The sequence below is a fragment of the Clavelina lepadiformis genome, chromosome 1 (assembly GCF_947623445.1).
Source record: "Clavelina lepadiformis chromosome 1, kaClaLepa1.1, whole genome shotgun sequence".
Taxonomy (NCBI): Eukaryota; Metazoa; Chordata; class Ascidiacea; order Aplousobranchia; family Clavelinidae; genus Clavelina; species Clavelina lepadiformis.
In genome coordinates this window covers 5654895-5675539 of record NC_135240.1, presented here as the reverse complement: position 1 = coordinate 5675539, position 20645 = coordinate 5654895, and the positions used below count along the sequence as shown (strand labels likewise).

Below are 20645 nucleotides of genomic sequence, written 5' to 3'. Positions count from 1 at the left end.
ACGTGTTTGTGGTTAGTGCAGTGCTTGTGACGTATTTGGTCCACTGGTCGGATACCGCCTGGCAATGAAATTTATTCGACCTGTGCCTTATCAGACGTGCCCTACTTTTTCAGCTTGTACCTACTTTTGCGAAGGCACACCAGAATGATCCAATGATAAAGAAATTTTTTTATCAACTGCAAATCTTATTCAACTTATTACGGATTCCTTTTCTGAAAAATATAAAAAGTTTGGTTATAAGTGAACATTTAAATAAGTTCTGGACGATGTGCAATCTACTTGCTTTGCAATCAAGACGTTGGGCACTCTGTTGTAGAATCTACACTAGATGATGTTACAGCTGCAGAAGTGCAGATATGTAATTTACTTGAGATTACATGAAACAAGTAAAAAGCTAATACTGAATTTACATGCATGATTTCAGGGAGTTCCAGGCCTGGAAAGTCTTGAAAATTTCACTTTATATTAAAACAAACCAAAAAATGTGCCCCTTTTCAAGATCTGACGGGGCCTTAATGTGCTTGGACTGGTCGGATGACTTAATTCTAGGAGAGGAAAAGAGCCCATGATACAGTGTATTCCATCTATCGGACCAAATCCAGATAAATTCATATGACACGGGATGTGATAGCGCTACGACGTACAAGAATTAGGGATAACTTGTGACAGATGACAACGCCTGTTGATGACATCATATCATAACAAACTTGTCCCGTGCAGCCCTACCACCAATGCCACTGTTTATTTCTTTTTGTTTACCTATATTTTCTATCTTCATTGTTATTCCTCTATTACGTAATTTTTAAAATTCTTTCACAACATTAGTTTTATGACGTAACAGAATACTACCATTATTAGCAAGACGTTCTAATTTTTTCTTCAGTTTTAACTTTCTTTTCGTAACTCGCAAATGTTGATTGGGTTTGTTTAACCTTTACTAGCCTAAGTAAGCTACTCGGTAAGCTTTGTAGGCTTGAGCTGCAGCTTTCATAACCAGTGATTGCAACAAGCGCAACAACTTAGCCTTCACTTATTGCCGGTAAGTATTTAGTTATATCGCTAATAAGGGTACTTTTTATGGTACCTGTCGGTTTGTTTTTCTGGGTGTTCTTGTAATTAACTGGTAAGCACTTGTATTCTAAGCCATTGCAGTAGTGTAACCATAATCTGTAATTTAAGTTTATAAACTTTCAACAAAACATGGTATAATTTACAGTTCAGAGTAACTATTTCACAGGAAGTAGGAAACGCCACCCAGTGTTAAAGTTACCGGCAGGTGGTTAGGTTAGGAGAATGGGTATGCAAAAAGTCGATTTAATCTATTTAGGGTTTTATTGAAGTTAAATTTAGATTAGTAGGAAGGTTAGATTCAGGTTATAACGCTATAACAATAGAGTTAGGTTGACAAGAAACGATGAAAAATAGCTTTGAACGTACAATTTTTCCGTTGAAATAGTGTCAGCCCCGAAGTGACTATTTCACGGTACGCCATAGTGGAAAGTGTGGCAGCTTCACACACGATATTTATCAACATGCACGCCGAACTTTTTTATCTTAACGCCGATTTATAATAAATAAACAAAGAAATGTTGGTTGTTTGAACGCGAATTAATAATAAATGAAGGAATTGCGGTTTCGGTGTAGGTCAAAATTTGCCTTTTTTCACGCACAATTTCTTGTCGAAAACTGCCATGCTTTTCATATAGGGCCGTATATAGGCCACGAAACCTGTTGTTAAAGATAGGCGGTTAGGTTGGAGAATATAATGCTTAAAGTCGATTTAAGATTTTATTGGAGTTAGGCTTAGGTTACAATGTTATAAAATTTGGATTAGGTTAACAGGAAACTGTAAAAAAATAGCTTTGAACGCACAACTTTTTCCGGTGAAACTGTGGCAACCTTTATTTTATTATACAGTATGACTTCAAACGTCAAGTCACAACGTTGAATCAAAGCAAATATAACGGGAAGCTTACCTGTAATTTATAGAGCAGCCTGCCAAAACCTCAACGACGTTTTTTGCTAACCAGCGCCCACTAAAGCTTTGTCTATTACTGTTATAGGTTTATAATTCTATAAATTTATATCGATTGAATCAATGACGTCTTGTAGCACGTGGTCCAACTATGACAAAACACAAAAGGACCGAGCCTGGCTTTCGGAAACCCTTTGCGCTGGTATTTACTCTTTCAGTCGAAAACACTTCTGACATACTTTTACAATAGCGAACTACGACGAATTGACTTCAGTTGTTAACTTTAAGCGAGCTGATGGTTAAAGTTAAGCACCCATTCGCCCTACGAAAAGTATTACGTAATAGAGGTTCAGCGATTGTTTGATCAGAACAATAGAGGATAAAGGCAGTTTGATCACGAGCTTTCTTTGTGGGGAACGTTTCTTGCTTTCATTGCGCCTCCTTCTTTGTAGGCTCACAGGTGCTTTTAGGCAAGAAAACTATACCCAGTTAATGAGTTTAACCTCCTCTGACAAGTGTTAGGCAGGCTTGGGGCTTTCAGTGTTTCTGACTCAAGGCTTGTAAGTTTTAGTACCGATTAAAACTACATAATTTGACATGTACAATGCTTTCTTGCAGGGAAAAATTAAGAATTTTAGCAAGGCATTAAATTGAAAAATGGAAACTTAACCGCTCAGCAAGAAGACACTCAAAATATGCCTTCGTCAAAAGTTGGTGTCGATAACGGAGAACATACAAAAATGCTTGATGAAAAATTAAGGTATGTTTAGTTTATCTTTATTAAATTCTGTCATATACTAATACACCACAGCTGTAACTTATACGTCACAATGCAAATTGATTCTGTATCGTGTAAGCTTATTAAGTAATTTTGCTATAGCAATGCAGGTAAGATTCTTTCAGCAGGTTTGGTTTAGGCTAAAAACACGGCCTATTGCATTGGCAGCTCGCAGTCAAGCGGTTGTTACGTGTTCAGAGCCCCAGTTTACAAATGATTGCAACGGAAGACACGATTTATTGGGCTTTGTTATTTGTAGTCGACTGTGTCATATCCTTAACACATTATAGACGTCATCGCCAAATGATCTCTCTTCAAACTGTCTAGGCACCGCTTATTTTTGCAGTGCGCATACAGTTATACGGTGTTGCTTTGTCTTCCAAGTGTTCCAATCCAGTCAAGCAACAACTTTTCTCCGTCACAATAACAGTCAGACTTCATGTCTTGATTTTGCAAGACGTAAAAGTGCTCGTACATTAGCGCGTATGTTACGCGTACTTTACACGATATACAGGGTAGGCTGTAAAGTGTAGAGCAAAATTAGACTTAATTGATGAAGCTATTTGCAAGGCGAAGTTGCTGTCACGTGTCGTTGTCATGACGCTCAAGCCTTTTCTTAACAACTATATTTGCGCCGAATCTTTGCTAAGGCAAACAAATTGGGAAATCACCACAAACACCGGTTCCTGATCAGGAGTCCTGAAATTTCCATAATAATTTAGTCGGATGTGTGACATTTTTACTAGTTTCTATTTGGTCAATGTAACATATGACAAACTGGCAAAATCGTATTCGGCCCAGATCAGGAAGTTTGATTTGATGCGCGAAAGTAATCACTGAAACAGTCTGAATGTTGCTGAACTTTTCACGATTACTCAAAGTAGGTTGACTCGATCGATCACCATGGATTTTTATATCTTGGGCAAAATGTTAGTCATTCTTTCCAACTTTGGATACGTTTTTGCGTTAGCTTTGGTGGTGAGTCAAGAAATCGAACATTTACAGTTAAAGCCAAACCCCTATCCATCAACTACCCTGTGATAAATAGCATTGTCATTCCTCGTCGGTATTGAAATATGACCATCCGATCGTGACAAAACAATGGCCATTGTGATTCCTGGCTTTGGTTTGTTTTTTAGGAAAGTGAGCTTGCTTGACAGTGTTTTCCACTTACTGTACAGCTGCAGTTACTACTTGCAATACTCTATTAGGAAGTTTAAAAAAAGGGTTTGCCTTAAGTGTTTCATCGCCAAGTATGTTTGTAAATGTAGTTTGGGGCTTGGAGTAGTAGCTTGTAATTAATCAAAGTAGTCAACTTTTAGCTTTGAGACAACTGTTTAGCCCGTTTTGAACTTATTTTTGTGATGATATTTTTCGCTTCCTGACGTAAAAACAGGTCCCCACTCGGCAAGAGAGAAACAGTAAATATTTTTTGGTTTTTCTCCCAATCTGAAGTTTTTATGCGTATTTTAAACCCTTGCCAACAGACGCAACAGTTAATCAAGATCAATCATTGCGCCTTAAACGCTCAAACCAGATAAAACCTTGTTTTAAGAAGAAAGCAACATAAAAGATTACGTACACGCTGTTATATCATACGATTCCAATACTTTTGCGGACGTCACTTCGCTCATTCATTATGTCAGTATGACGTCACATATCACGTGAATTGGTTACTCGTGTGCAAAGTCATCCGCCTTGAATGTAAAGCTATTGTGAAGTTATCCGGTTACAAAGGCAGGTCTTAAAGGTAGCTGTGTGTTGGAATTATAATGTCCAGCGAATAAGAGTGTTTAGCTTACCAACCCAGACTGGTTTTAAGTAATTAAACGTCGAAGAAGGAATTGTTGTCATTTAGAATTTTTGTTATTTGTGCGCTACAGTCCAGTTATAACATTTATCTATGACTGATGTGGAACCACGCTTATCATTTGTTATTCAACATTACCGGTATGTTAAGAAGTGCATATAATCTTTTTATGTTACGCAATAGCAGGTGTGTAGTTATTGTTGTCGTTGTACACCTAGGAAATGTGGTTTGCCCTAAGACCTGACTGCGCGTCTGAATGTCCGAGGTCGTTAGATTTTACTGCCTCATAACTTGTTCTCATTCACCGAGTCAATTAAGTGGTAACGACTAAAACGGTGTACAGAAATTTAGCGAACCGGCCACACGCGTTTTTGTATTCCCTACTTCTCAATAAATCTTTCGAAGTTATGACCTCACAAATTTTTATTGCAACTTTAGTGAAGGTTTTCAAATGTCGTACCACATAGACAATAAACCGGCTCTATTTACATATGCTACGTAACATTGATACTGGCTAGTGCCGCCATATCGCAAACCAGCGGTGAATCGCTAAATGGTCATGGTTGTCGTATGCTAGGGATTTCGCGCACAATCTCAACAAGAATTCCATGATTTTTGTTTCGGTGACTGGACAGAAGATGAAATTAAACCATTGGCATTATGGATGGTGGTTGGTATGTTTTGAAAAAGCAATTCGTCTTGCAGTTTCCTGTGTTTGATCTGTCACGTCTTACATTATGTCGTGTGTCGTTTTTCCTGTGGTTACTATCTTCTATTATCAGGGTGTTATCATCACCAGTGAACTCGTTTTCAACCAACTGGGAATAATTCCAACATCGCTCGTTATTTCCATATTATATTGATCTGTTGCGATTTTTGATTTGAATCAGTAAGAACTCGGTTAAAGAAGCGGCTTAAATTGTTAAAAGACAAGAATAGACTTTTCGTGCACCACCATATACGGCAAGACATATTGCGTCATGCAACACGTGAAATGTTGAATTCTTAGTAAAGAGAAACGCATCGCCCCTTTACAGACAAATGTCGCAAAATCCCCAGCATTAGTCCAACCTACGGCGGTACAGTAATTTGTGATCGTTGCACAGTCACTGTCACTCACTGGTCTTACCCTTGGCGCACAAATTTTTGACAGAGCGTAAAAATGTTTCATGAATTCGGCGCACATTGCTGTTTTCCTGTTTTCTCTTCGTCACCAGTACGTCACGACCTTCTTAGCACTGTAAGCACGGTGACAGTGTAGTAGACAAGCCTGGGGTTAGACATACCGTTTGTTGTTTGCAGTGAAAGCCCTTTTCATCGACTCTGCACCACAGCAGCAGATGCCGCAACGTAACAAGATTTCCCTGGACCGTGATTTTGTGAATGTTAAATTTCCCTTATTTAAACACTTCTCAAGAGAAGAAGATAAATTGCATAAAGACTATCTCGGTAACCAGCGCTCGATCGGCGAGAAATCATCGCCGGGTTTAAAATCTTGTAAACACTCGTTTCAGTCCGAGGATAAAAATTGTGAAACCATGAAATTTTCAGACTCTTGCATTGCCCTCAAACATTGTCTACTTCGGCGGCAGACAGACGATGGCATTGGTTGAAGTAGGCAGTTGGGTTGGGAGGTTAGAAAATCAATATCGCCCGGATTAAGGTTTAAGTTAGGTGATAGATACGGTAAGTTTGAGAATGTGGTGTGAGGTAGCTTTGTTAAGCATTTATTTGTGAAAAATATAGATTGAAGGTTGACCAACCGTAACATGGCTTCTAGTTAATTTGTTTATCATATCCACAGAAATTACAGATTTATAGTGTTTGTAAAAATGCAATAAGCCGGGATAATTTCAGTTAATATGAAAAAGTTGAAAAGAGATTTTATTTTTATGGCAAATACTTTAATGACGTCATTTTCCTGGAGGCGATAGCGCAGTGCCCAAACCTAAGTGCGCCACTTTAATCTGAATAAAACATCACTGAGTCTTTTCTGAATAGCATATTTCAGAGTAGGATATTATTACGTGTTGTTCTGTGTCTGTAGAGTTGCAATTTGTAACAACGCGTTTATGTCAAAATTTTGTGGGTTAGCTTGCTTTTAAGAACGATACTTCAAGAGTTTCTTAAATGGAATTGACACGCGTGTGTTGTGACAAAACCGTGGTTTGTGACCGCTGTATTTTTGGTCTTTTCCAGAAACGATAAGAGCGCTTTTGAAATGAAGGAAGCAAACGGTGCTGTTACCGACAAAGTTCAAAATTCCGACAAGGCAGACGAAAAGAATGAAGACAAAACCGAAGTGCCGTCAGTTTCTTATACGGAGCTGGTGAGTGGAAAACGCCCAAACATGTGTGTCTCATGGCTACTACTACTAGCTACGTTCAACATTTCTCCACATAAGCTCGCAGAATTGCGTGTTGCATGAATATATACGTTCCTAAAATGTACACTTACCAAATCGTTGCAGTATCGTTACGCAAATGGCTTGGACTGGCTGCTGGTATTGATCGGGACCTTATGCGCATGTGTGCACGGGGCTGGCTTGCCTGCTCTGTTCATTATCTTCGGGGAACTAACCAGCACATTTACCACATACGGTCGCTACAAGCAATGCAATCTCGACTATCTCACTTGCTTCAATGCTGGTTTAGCAAACGTCACTGAATCGTAAGCTGACCTGACCCGACGGTCCAGGCTGTTTTGGTGTGATGTAGCAGTATTAACAGTGATTTAATAAAAACGGTTTTAAGTTTTGCACCTTAAAACCATTACCGTCCATAACATCAGCTATTTTATGTGGCCGTTACTATGTGTTATTCGTGTGTGTTTGCTTTAGCACCTGGAATACAACCATCCAGCCAGGTTTGGACAATTTTGAGAACGAGGCGGTCCAGTTTGTTTATTATTTTATCTACATCGCCTGCGCTGTGTTCGCTCTCGGCACTGTGCAGGTTGTCACCTGGTCCTTAAATTCTGTCAGGTCAGTGCAACCCGTGCAAAAGCATTTGTGTGTATAGCTAGTGAACTACGTTTGACGATGATACGCACAATCGTACACACATGTGTTGTGAGTGCAGCGTTTAAGTGCAATGTTATGCCGGTGTCGGCCAAAGCCGGGTTCAAAATACTTTGACTTCCTAAACTACAGCATGGCTCACAGGAGCCTCTAAAAACAATATAAGACAAATATAAACAAAACATAAAGGATTTTATGAAGAATACCCTATAATAGGTTATAATTATTCATATAAATGCCAGATGCTGACGCAGGGCATAGGTTAAACTGTTTTTTTTTCGTAACCCAGCATCAAATATGTTCATTTAACAAAAACGTGTGTTGGTAATGCAGGCAAGCCAAGAAAATTCGTCGCGAGTATTTCTATGCAATTTTACGTCAAGACATTGGCTTTCATGACGTCACATCCTCCGGCGAACTGAACGCTCGATTGGCCAGGTAAGTGCGGCCGTGCGTGACTTTATAACTCTGGTGGTATGACATCATTTGTACTCTGTTCTAATTAATCGTTCTGTGAGACTAGCCGTTATAAATAGATTAAACGTAGGTTATAGTCTGTACAAGGTTAGATTGCAAAACTAACGGTTTTGTGGCGTAATTACACATGCTCTAATTAACAGCACTTAATAGGATTTCAGTTATGGCATCTATAACAGTTACCTTCATACGATATTAATGTCGTTTAAGTCATATAATTTCATTTGTAGTTATATTTTTCAAATAACATATTTTGCGATTTTCTTGCATCAAACTTGCATTGAAAATTCATCGGTCGGTGATAGCACACGTTAGTAACGTATGTGCGTTGCTGTTTCAGAGTTTGGTGCTCATGAAAAATTTATGCCGATCAACTGGTGTACTGGCTGGCCTGCTGTAGTTCAGCTCTTAAATTTTATCTTTCAGCGACGTTAAGAAGGTCAAAGACGGGCTTGGAGAGAAAGTGGCATCGACTTTACAATACACCGGCATGACCATCGCAGGCTTGGTGGTGGCTCTTGTCTACTCATGGAAATTGGCTCTTGTTACTCTCGCCTTAGCTCCGGTCCTGGGCATCTCGTCCGCTCTTCTTCTCATGGTGAGTTCAAATCGATTTCTCGTTGATTCAGGCGTCATATGATCACGTCGCCGCTGACTGAACTGGTCCAAGCGTTCTTTCATGCACTCGAAAGTGTTCCCCCCACATACATTTGACCTGTTTTTACAACGCGCAGGTTTCGGATAAGTTCACGCGAAAAGAACTGGCGGCCTACGCCAATGCCGGGTCGATCGCCGAAGAAGCGATCGCAGCGATTAGAACTGTAGTGGCTTTCGGTTGCCAGCAGAAGGAGGTTCAAAGGTAAGAAAGTTAAAGTTATTGGTCAACACTTTTGCTTATTGTAAAAGTTCTGCAAATGATTAAGATCATCAGAATTTAAAAAGATTTAACCTCCCGTAAAAAAAGAGTTATCCAGTGCTTCATAGAGATCATAAATCATCGAACTTAGCTTCACTAAGAAATCATTCAGAAGGTTTAAGCAAGGTTTAAGCGCACAATGCAACCAACTTGATGTATGAATCGAAATTCAATCTCATTCAACCAATCTTAACTCATCAGGTACACGGACAACCTCGGTGACGCAAAGACAGTGGGTATACGCAAAGGCTTTGCGACTGGCGTGAGCATGGGCCTGGTCTATCTCGGTATGTTCGGGATGTATTCTCTCGCTTTCTGGTACGGTACCACCCTGGTGCTGAAAGAAGAAATCGAGGTGGGCGATATGACGACCACCTTCTTCGGTATTCTCATTGCGTCCTTTGCGCTGGGCACGGTAAGTTGATTTAACAAGAAGGTTGACTTTCAACGAATTTATTACTGCGTTAGCGAAAGATTTCAATATAGTAAACTGTTTTTAACAGCTACTTGTAGTTGTCAATTTAATAGCGCCGCGATTTTGAATCACGATTAGCTACCTCGCTTAAAATACCACCAAGATGGGTTTCATTCTAGTTAAGAAGACAGAGCGTTTGGTTCGATTTTGGACTTCGATTCTTTTCCAGAGCGGAAGTTATTTCGGTGCTTTCGCCGAAGCGCAGGCTGCGGCGGCCAAGATCTTCGAAGTCATCGACCGAGTCCCGGAAATCGACATTTTCTCCGATAAGGGGGAAGAACCGAACCCGGACAGCGGCGAGGTTATTCTTAAAGACGTCAAATTTTCCTACCCTTCGCGCCCGGACATTGAGGTGAGCTTCTTTAGTCTGAGAGCGACTTTCACAACACCGGATATTATCGCCGTGCTTGCTCGTAATTGACAAGCGTTGACGTGTCAACTTCGTATTTCGCGTCTTTCAGATCCTGAAAAAGGTTTCTTTGACCATCGACCACGGCAAGACGACGGCGCTAGTGGGCCAGAGTGGGTGCGGAAAAAGCACGATCATCCAACTCATTCAACGCTTCTATGACGTCGCAGTAAGCGAATGTTGTTACGTTTACACGGAATTCCCCAGTGAGGGTTTCACATAGACTGAACTGCAGTTTCACGGCTGCAGTATGCGGCCAAGTTGATGTACGTCTTGAGTACCCTCTGGTGTGGTTACAACCAGGACTTTGCTCAAAACAGTGAAAGAGTCTTAACAAAAATTCAAACATCGTTTGATCATTTTTCGGCCAAACACATATCTCCGATAAGTATTTTATCTTTCGTAAATGAACATTTCTTTGTCAGCCGCGGCCATTTAACCCTTAAAGTCTTACTGTCCGTCCATAACGTGCCGGCGTTTTACGCTTTTCAGTCAGGTGAAGTCACAGTGGGCGGCAAAAACATCAAATCTCTCAACGTCAAAAAACACCGTGATTTTATCGGCGTGGTCGCCCAGGAACCAATTCTCTTCGCTACAACCATAGCTGAAAATATCCGCTGGGGGCGCGAGGGAGTAACGGACAAAGAAATCAGCGAAGCCGCTAAAAATGCGAATGCTTATGACTTCATAATGAAGTTGCCCAAGGTAGGAACTATTTTTTGGCTGTTTAACTTACAAACTTTTTAACATTTAAGTTGATTCCAATTGAAAATTGTGCTTTTTGCGCGGTTCTACGCTTGCAATGTTATCTAAGCCCAAGCAGAAATATATGACGTCATTCTCCTGTTTACGTCACTATTATTTTTCTTCAGAAATTCGAGACTCTGGTCGGTGAAGGAGGAGGGCAGATGAGCGGAGGACAGAAACAAAGAATCGCCATCGCGAGAGCAATCGCTCGAAATCCGAAGATTCTCCTCCTGGATGAAGCAACATCCGCTCTGGACACCGAGAGCGAAGCGGTTGTACAAGAAGCACTTGACAAGGCTTCCGCAGGTGAGGTCTAGTTTGCTTTGTCAATTGAAAATGACTTGATGTGGGAAACCCACCTCTGAAGTGGACAGATGCGTAAAAAACTAGAAATAGCAAAAGATTTATTTCAATGCAAAGCAAGAAACAAATTACTCAAATTCGGCATCAATCAATCAGGCAGAACAACCGTCGTGATCGCGCATCGACTCTCAACGATCCGCAATGCCGACAAGATCATCGCTTTCCACGACGGTGAGGTCAGAGAGCAAGGATCACACGACGAGCTCCTCAGGATTCCGGATGGTGTCTATAGCAACCTGATCAACATGCAATCCAACAGGGAAGTCGATGACGTCATGCCCGAAGACCAAGAAGCTCCAAAACCCACCAGTCCAAAAGAGGATATTAATCCATTCGTTGGTACGATAACAGTCACCAATAGTGGTAGCATGTCCAGCTTAAAGTTGCACAAATAACTGCAATGAAACCTGATAGTAATAAACCAGTGGACATACAAAAATAAATAGGGAAGAATCAACTTAACTCCTTTGCCCGGAAATGACGCCACTTGGCTCTCATCCACAGAGATTCGAGGTTCTCGCTCGTCTTTGAAACGTTCTTATTCATCATCAACCTCCTTCAGGAGATCCATTGGAGGGTCTGTGCTCAGCCTGAGGAGCAAGCACGGGTTTGGTGCCGAGGAAGAGGAGGAAGAAGAAGAAGAAGATCTTCCGGATTTCAACTTCTCACGAGTCCTCAAGATGAACAAGCCCGAGTGGCTGTATATGGCAGGTGGGTGGAACTACCTGGTAACAATTGCACTAGAAATGCCATCACGGTAGAGTCTTATTATATTCTATTTCTAAGGTTCTTATTAATCGTGTTAACTTCACGAGGACAACTTTACAACAGTTTATGGTTAATCACGTCGATTTTGTTGGTACTGTATTATAAATCCAGTAAAGATTATTTATCAGAGTTTGTAAAGCTGTGAAACTTATGCTCGATGGCCGCCATTCTGCTTTGCAGTCGGCTGCTTCTTCGCGATGATCGCCGGAGCAATGGACCCAGTAAACGCGATCGTGTTTGCTGAAGTGCTCACCATTTTCACTCTGCCTTCCATAGACGAGCAGTACCAGAAGGCAGTCCTGTATGGTTGCATTTTCCTGGCTCTCGGCTTTGCAGCGTTTATCGCTTACACCTTGGAGGTGACGCATTTTCCACTTAACAATTAACGACATGTCATTTTTCATTTGTTATCCAGCTTATTTTTCCAACGCATAGCTCGTAGTGCGATTCCTTGTCGTAAAATGATCCCACGCTGTAAGGATGCGTGTTAACGTCTATACCTGTCTGTGTTAGTCCACCCTGTTCGCCAAGTCTGGCATGGAGCTGACAATCAGGCTTCGCAAGCAAGCCTTCCAGTCAATATTGCGTCAGGATATCGCCTACTTTGACGACCACAGGAACAGCACCGGCGCCCTCACAACCCGATTGGCTTCCGATGCGTCACGTGTCCAGGGCTGCACCGGTGTAAGACTTGGCCTCATCTTGAAGAACTTCTGCTCCCTTGGTTAGTACATGATTAGCAATGGTTGTGTCTGCTCTCTTTAGTGGTCTTAATGAAGGAATAGTTTTCCTGTATTTTCACTTTCTGACTAACTTGCCCTCGCAATTTCCTTTGCTTTAACTTCAAACATTACTTGTCAATTTAACCAGCAAAAGTTGTACTTTTGAAATAGTTGTTGAAATATGGATGTTAACTTGTATCTGTATCGTTCCATACCAAACTACATACCACGTGCTGTGGAGGCCGTGGTTAAAAAAACTGCGTGTTGCGATGACGTACTGAGCCGGTGTAGTTGATGTTTGCAATGTTTAGTTATTTAATCTGCTCGGTATGAGTAGCATCTGTTGTGTTTGCTGTAATGTTGTTACAAAATCACGGACTTAAAATTCTGCTTTTAAGCCGTGTGTTATACGTTGTGTCTCAAAAAATTTCAAACTAAAATCTTCTTTGCAACGAGTTTAAGAAAAATTGCCACAGGTATGTTGCGCTTGCAGGTGTCGCTCTGGGAATTTCGTTCGCGTACGGCTGGCAGTTGACTCTGCTCACTATGGCCTTTATCCCGTTTCTCATCCTTGGAGGATTTATTGAGACTCAATTCATAACTGGGGCCGAGGAAGCCGAACAAAACGCTTTTGAAGATGCGGGTATGTCTTCTGTACGAGTTACTGACATTGTTTCGTCATAACGATATATTGTTTTTCCCGTTTTAATATTGGAATGAAACTTAATGTTGTCTTTTCGTTTCGACTGTAGAATTCAATTAGAAGTGCAGCAAGTATTTATGCGTTATGACGACTGCAGCTAAACCTTACAAACCACTAATGTCCATGCGCAGACCACTTTAGGATCGTTCTGTTAAGAATGAAGATTTATATAAATATCATCTCTAAACAGGGCAGGTCGCTGGAGAGGCGATCAAGAACATCCGCACGGTGGCGTCCCTCACCAAGGAGAAGACGATTTATGAAACGTACGTCGGGAAACTGGTCGGACCAGTAAAGTAAGTCTACTTAAGCGCCAGTCGAACCACTAGAAGATGCAGTGTGGCGCAATACCCCAACACATTTAATGAATATCGTTCAATTATCAAACAGGCAAGCGACACGCAAGTGCCTTCTCATCGGCATCGGTTATGGCTACTCACAGTGCGTCATTTATTTCGCGTATGCCGCTGTTTTCAGACTGGGTGTAGCGTTTGTCATCGACGGTTCGATGTCGTTCGAGAACGTTTTTAAGTGAGTTTTGTTTCTTTTTTCATAAGTCAGTGGAAATATGCCAACGTAGTCATCTTAAGACCATCTTTTGCTGAATCTTTTCATTACCGCGTTACTTAATGATAAACGCGTCCATATTACGTAGGGTGCTAACAGCTGTTATATTCGGTGCCATGGCTGTCGGGTCGAACAGTTCGTTCGCACCGGACTTCGCCGAAGCTAAAGTGTCCGCAGCACGAATGTTCGCGTTGTTCGACCGAACGCCAGCAATTGATTCGTACAGCGCCAGTGGCTCCAGTCCGGTGAGTAGGCGAGGTCTCATGTATATTTATTTGAGACCTCTTGTAATTTTGTCGACTGTGTTTCATTTTGTCACTTTCACCGTATCACTGATTTTCTCTAATATATGATCGCGTTTTGACGTCATCCGTTTATTACGTCACAGGCGCACTGCAGAGGCGAAATTAAAATTAAATCCGCTTTCTTTCACTACCCGACTCGAGCGGACGTTCCCGTCTTAAGAGGACTGGACATCACGGTGAAGCCGGGACAGACGCTTGCTCTGGTTGGTCAATCCGGCTGCGGCAAATCGACCACCATCCAACTCTTGGAGCGCTTCTATGACCCGGAGCAGGGCGAAGTGGTAACTATGACGTCATTTAACGTAACAAAATCGTCTTAAATTGCAATCCTGAAATGACAGAATACGATATTGGTGAATTATTGCCGTTCTCAATCGTTTCTAAAGCCGCTCATATCGCTAGAAGTCGTAAAAGTTTACGACCGTTTACTCAATTTTAACCTTGTCAAATTGACCTCTTGAACTCGTTCTGACCCCGCAGCTCCTGGACGACGAAGACACGAAAAAGCTCAACATATCTTGGTTACGTCAGCAGATGGGTCTGGTCTCCCAGGAACCAATTCTCTTCGACCAGTCTGTGAAGGAAAATATACAGTGAGTCTGTTTTCAGCTACTCTACTTCTTATTACGTCATATTTAACATCGCCTTTTAAAGTTTCCGATTTCAAATGAAGCAGAAAACATTCTTAGTTCAATTCGCATATTAAGCAGTGATGTGTCATCGCTTGAGACTCCAAGGACGATTCCCTGCCATTATTTATAAGTAATTATTTACTTTGCTTTATTTGTTTATTTACAAGTTACTCATAAAGTAATCTTGCAGATACGGCGACGTCACAAGAGCGGCATCGGACGCAGAGATAGAAGCGGCGGCAAAGAATGCAAATATTCACGACTTCATAAGTCAACTTCCCGACGTGAGTCGTCGTCGTAGAGTTGTTGCATTCATAGGTGATGAAATGAAGTTGAAGATCATCTAACTCTTCATCTCTTTGATTCCAGGGATACAACACGAGGGTCGGGGCTAAAGGAGGTCAGTTATCAGGAGGACAAAAGCAAAGAGTCGCGATCGCGCGCGCTCTTCTGCGTAATCCAAAGATCCTTCTTCTGGATGAAGCAACATCCGCTCTGGACACTGAATCGGAGAAGGTCGAGTCACGAATGGTTTTAAGAGTTTTCATAACTTTCAACAAATAACAGTTCGGCTTCGCAATGATAAGACGTAAAACTTCGAGTTTCTTTGATTTCGAAACTTCCATTACGAGCAAAAAGACTTTCTTAGTAAAATTTTCAAATAAAATATCCTCCAGATCGTCCAGCAAGCTCTGGATGCTGCAAGAGAAGGAAGAACGAGCATCGTGATCGCGCATCGTCTGTCCACCGTGAGAAACGCCGACCAGATCGCGGTGATCGATTCCGGAGTGGTCGTGGAACTGGGAACTCACGAGGAACTGATCGCTACGAAGGGAGCTTACTTTAGGTATAACGCCTGCAGTGATGCGGCCGGTTAAGCGGAGCACATCGCTCCAATCAACGTAACTTGCTAGTGAGGTTGTGGTCACGCGAGGGGATTCCAGGTTAAGTCAACCTAGGCTGTAGCCACATAGAGGGAGACACTTGCTCCCGTCAATTTTTTAAAATTCTGACACAAACATTTCAGTGCTAAACTACATTTAGCAACACACTTGACCGGGGACGTAGTTGACATATTCGCCTCCGTAAAAATTAACACTGGCTACGGCCTTAACGAACCAGCTTACACTTGAGGTTGAGTTGTCCAACCACCTGCGAAAGATGACATCACTCTACACTTGTCGACAATTCATCCGTGCAGTGTATACTGTTCAATGATTATTGATTTATGACCTCACAGGCGGGGTCATTATATCGTAATAGAGTATAAGCCTGTAAGTAGGGTGATAAGATGGAAAAGTGGGTTAATGAGTATGTGATCATTTTTGGTCCACGTGCATCCCTACATGTTACGCCTCAGTCAATGTTGTTAAGTTATCTAACGCCAACATTTGTTTTTGCAGTTTGGTCAACGCTCAACTGTCCGAGAAAGACAAGGCTTAATGAACCAGAAGCTAAATATTCCAAAAAAAATTATTTTACGTTTTAGACAGAATCTTTGTAATTTTATGTTGGCTTTCGATTTTTTTTTTGAAATAAATTTGCTGAGAAGCACGAAGTATATTATTTTAAAATTATTGAGGAGTATTATAGTTCTGTTTAGTGCCAATTTTTGAGATTACTGCGTCCAACTTTGTGCAGTACATCTCAATTTGCTTCGAGGCGTATTCCTACTACAATTATAGCTGCAAAAATTTGTGTTATAATTTATCTTTATGAGGATATTTACAGTTGTACTATATTTAATTGTTCATATTTTATTGCAATACTTATGTAGAATTTACTTAATTTTTTATCTTAGTCTGTAGAAGGTACGTTTTGAGATTAACGAGTTTTTCGGAGATTCATACTCGGTTGGTTTGTTTTTCTGGAACCATTTTTTTATAACCATACGTGTACTTCGTAAATAAGCGCAACTATCAAGAGTTTCAAGCAATTTTCTCGGTAGATGAAGAGTTTCTCATTAAGAAATTTTCCGTTTTTATTTATAAACGTCTTTCTTCGACGTTAGAATTAAAACATTATTCTTGTTAAACTAATAAATAATTAATCCAACCATGTTCTGATGAACATAACAAACTTTTCTACTTGCTCAACGTTTCGGCCACGTTAAAACTATTTTCATTCAAATGACAGCTTGAATTTGGACGAGTGCTCGGTTTGCAGCTGCGAAAGTTGTGTTTATTAGGCGCGTTTTATTTGTATTACAAGTTCAATATAATTTTGTGTTTAGTTTTGTTTGTTGTCAAATCTTTGCAGCGTTGTGTAGTGCCAAGGTTTTGATTGCAATAGGCTGACATGCTGTTCAGTTTCGTTTTGGCAGCTGGTATAAATGCGTAATATCTGTTGCAGCAACATAAGGCTATTTTCTTTGCTTGGATGAGGGGTAATATGTGCGGCGTGTGATAACTGGGCAACTACTTTTTAAGAATTTTCTTGCCTTAACAATAATGACGTATAGAGGTACAACAAATTGCAAATTGACAACGCAACAAACATCCGGTAGAATTATGTTACGTCAGTAATTATATGTTTGCATTACACACAAGATTTAAGCTTCCCAAAACATGTCGCGATATCTCATTTCTCTATCGAATGTTTGTAGGTTGCTGGTTACTGTCTAATTGGCTTTGCAACAACAAGCACAAATGTCGTCATTGATGCACATTCTTCATCGGTTACGCAAGATCAGTCATAACATTGAGTGGAGACAGAAAAATAACGTTGTCTTCTCGGCTGGGTTTTAGTGAAATAATTATTAAGTTACATAAGATGTAACACACTGCAATATACAGCTGCGCTAGTAAGCACAGAAAAAAACATCGCACAGACAAAAGCGACACGAAACGTGTGATTGGATTATTAACGGTGTTTGAGGTACGTGGAGGTCTTGTAACTGAAACTTTGTTTATATAACAGCAATTTAAATTCGGAATGCTTTTTACTGAAATCACAAGCTCATACGAACCAATTCCTCTTTTTTCAAGTCATGGTTGCATGGTTTAAGATTATAATCAATCGAAATATTGAAGTGATTTTTAAGGATAGATTTCAATTCTTCTTCATCTTGTGCTGTCTGCACACTTACTACTTTCTCCGTGCAGTGGTCGATGTATTCCTTCTTGTAGAAAGTCATTCCCCATAATACGCGACGTCCAAAGTCACTTTCCATTGAACAAACAGTATTTCTGCTAAAAAATGGATGTTTTTTGTCGAGAATGTGCAAAAACGTCGGTTTAAAATCCAACCAACATCGAGAGATGATTTCTAATTTCTGGATCACCTGCCAGCAGTCTTCATCTGAAGAAAACCCCGTGATTTCTCGCCCTTTAAGACATAATTTTAATTTCTTATAATAGTTATTAACATGTCTTGTATTTCTACTAAGATGACAAAAGCTTACCACCGCAAGGGAATGTGAAAAATAAATTAACTTAAACCTCTTGAATGTTTTAAAACCAGATTTACAGGTCTGATGCAGCAGTTTCAATCACCTGAAAGATTGAAGACTTTTTTGTTCATCTTTTATATCAGATAAACATCATCTGTTTCTTTTCTAAGTCGATAGGCTCCACATCTTTGTACTTGCGTCTTCATGTCAATCAGAGCAAGCGGACGAACAAAAGCACACCCAGAGATATTGGCAATAAACTTTTCATCGTTTTTGCAAGTAACCTGAACGAAAGAATATTTTCGTCAATGACAAGCACTTTGATAGCCAGTATAATCTAGTATATATCGTTGATACTACAACCTCCCAAGCTTACAGTAGTTATTACGTCATTGACGGTTCCGAATTTATCACTACGTCACGCGTTATGCTTCATTGCATTCCAAACGTTGTAATTTTACCCAATTCATGTTTCCTGTACAAGCTATTTTTGATACTATACTACACACTATACCTTATTATACACGTTACGCCGTCCAGTCTCTGTGTCGACTGTATTAGATGTGCACAAGCATATACAGTACAGTAGAAGCGTACACAGTTAAATTACGATCAAATCAGAAAAAGACATGACGTAACAAACTGCTGATAATTGAGGAGAACTTTTGGCTGCCACTGTTCTAATGGAAACAATCGTGTGTCCGAAGCTATTGTACTCAGTTTTTTGTTAATTTAACTTAAATGTTATAACATATTAACCTAAATCGACCTTTTGATCTAATTCTAAATCCAATAAAACCTCAAAGAGCTAAAATCAACTCTTTGCATGTCCGTTCTCCCAACCTAACCATCTATCTTTAACAACAGTATACGTGACCTACATACGGTGAAATAATCACGTCGAAAACTATTTTAATTGGGTTCAGACTTATCCATTAGAATACAAGAGACAGCTGTTATGCGCTGGTCGCAACTTACAGAAAATGCACAACTGTAATTTGGCTTAAAATCTAGGCTACATACACACAAGGTCTTCGTTAAATTAATTCGCTAAAACACCAGCATTTTGAACATTACCGGAACAAAATTGTTGCTTTATTCGATATATGTATCCTCACCAGCAAGACCATGTGCTCAAGGTCGCCATCGTAGGAATCGGTTTTCTTGTTGTAAAGCTGCATTTGGATAAATTCGACTTCGAATTTCAGTTTTCGTAGCAACCAGGCAAAGAGAGCGTTGATTTCGCAGCAGAGACCACCGCGCTTTTCGTTTACGACACGATTATAAATCTCATCCAGGTTCATGCTTCTCCGAGGCCCGCCAAATACATCCAAGTACTCGAAGGGAACATGACTGTAATGACAAGCGCACAATTCGTACAAAGTAGTTGCTTGGTTGTCAATTGGTCCGTCGTAGTTTATACGTTGTAAATATTTCTGCATATCCATTTGTTTCTCCTTATCACGTTGTGGCATCATATGAAGCGATTAAAGTATTCCGCCGTCCTTAATAACGTTTTCTCTGAAGTGGTAGAAAAATTACAGCTCTTGCGTATTACGACTGAACGTGGCCTTAATATTCTCTCCGCCTAGAATTGCAGGCCACTCCAAGCTGACTTTCTACAATCCAATTTACATCAACGAATACAAAGATAACAAAGATAGGCGATTAGGTTACGAGAATTGGTTTATACAAAAAACTGTGAAAAACAGCTTCGAACGCACAATTATTTCTGATGAAATAGTGGCAGCTGTAATAACATTCGAAACTTGACAACATGGCTATTTTACCTGTTTTCTTTAAGTAGTAAACATTTTTTAGCAAAAAAGAAACTTCAAGAATATTTATTTTCTTCCAACTGATAATAAGTTTGAAACGAAACGGTTCGAAGTTATTATAGACTGACCATCAACACAATATCCTGGTAACAGCAAAAGCTATGGTGATTGCTTGTGAAGTTATGATAAGACAAAATAAATGACCCTAACCTTTCTCAAATGTCTGAATTGGTTGCCTAAAATTTAGCCAAAGAGTTTGTTCTCGAAAACGCGATATTTCAAAGTTTCTAGTAGGCTGTCTTGTCTTAGTCTCTGGACAACCGGTTTCTTCAAGTCAGGCAATTGCGTCACAGGAAATCGAACAACAAATGACTCACTTCGTTAAGAAGCGTTTGTCAGAATTTGTTAAGCGTTGACTTATTATTATTGTTTTGTCTTTTTATGACGAAGTGGTAACGCTCGCAGTCCCCGGTTGCTTCTGTTTGAGTTTGAACACACTCGGTTGCTTCTGTTTGAACCAATGTTCACCTGCTGGGCACTGGACATAGGGCATATCTTCGGGTTCTATTTTTATTCACAGTATTTAGTATGCTGCTGTGAGCAAAGTATTTGCACAGATGTAAAGCAGTAAGTTTGAAAGCAAAAAGTCGTGATATGTGTTTTCATGTCACCGACTGTTATGAAGATGCAGTTCGCTGTGTCTGATTTTTCATTTGGGGTAATTCAGCTTAGGCTAAGAACTTTGAGAAGCCGTGTTTTTGTGCGCAAACTGTTTTGCCAAGTTGTAGGCAAATTCAGACATATTTAGAA

The 20645-nt window shown here is 40.3% G+C and overlaps 2 protein-coding genes across 4 annotated transcripts; one reads left to right on the top strand and one right to left on the bottom strand.

The window, feature by feature from the left end:
• The first annotated feature begins 899 nt into the window (after positions 1–899).
• On the top strand, positions 900–16903 carry LOC143463052 (phosphatidylcholine translocator ABCB4-like). Its single transcript, XM_076961415.1, has 27 exons — positions 900–1039; positions 2594–2735; positions 6763–6892; positions 7034–7233; positions 7403–7546; positions 7916–8020; positions 8486–8657; positions 8794–8918; positions 9177–9390; positions 9620–9802; positions 9912–10028; positions 10352–10564; positions 10732–10912; positions 11066–11308; positions 11474–11680; positions 11918–12096; positions 12251–12461; positions 12953–13102; positions 13353–13458; positions 13553–13693; positions 13818–13974; positions 14118–14315; positions 14515–14627; positions 14857–14950; positions 15036–15182; positions 15344–15513; positions 16070–16903. The coding sequence occupies exons 2-27, from the start codon at positions 2671–2673 to the stop codon at positions 16107–16109; spliced, it is 4005 nt and encodes a 1334-aa protein (XP_076817530.1). The 5' UTR covers positions 900–1039; positions 2594–2670; the 3' UTR covers positions 16110–16903.
• A 414-nt stretch (positions 16904–17317) lies between these two features.
• Positions 17318–20210, bottom strand: LOC143463094 (arylamine N-acetyltransferase, pineal gland isozyme NAT-3-like). Of its 3 annotated transcripts, none has more exons than XR_013118248.1 (4): positions 19176–20210; positions 18161–18341; positions 17950–17993; positions 17318–17857 (listed from the first exon to the last, which is right to left on the bottom strand). XR_013118248.1 is itself a non-coding variant. In XM_076961468.1 (3 exons), exons 1-2 carry the CDS (start codon positions 19533–19535, stop codon positions 18192–18194), a joined length of 510 nt encoding a protein of 169 aa, XP_076817583.1. In that variant the 5' UTR covers positions 19536–20210; the 3' UTR covers positions 17318–17993; positions 18161–18191. The 3 variants fall into 3 exon arrangements, 1 of the variants encoding a protein (XP_076817583.1); XR_013118250.1 differs by having other exon boundaries at positions 17318–17854; XM_076961468.1 differs by having other exon boundaries at positions 17318–17993.
• Between the last annotated feature and the right edge of the window lie 435 nt (positions 20211–20645).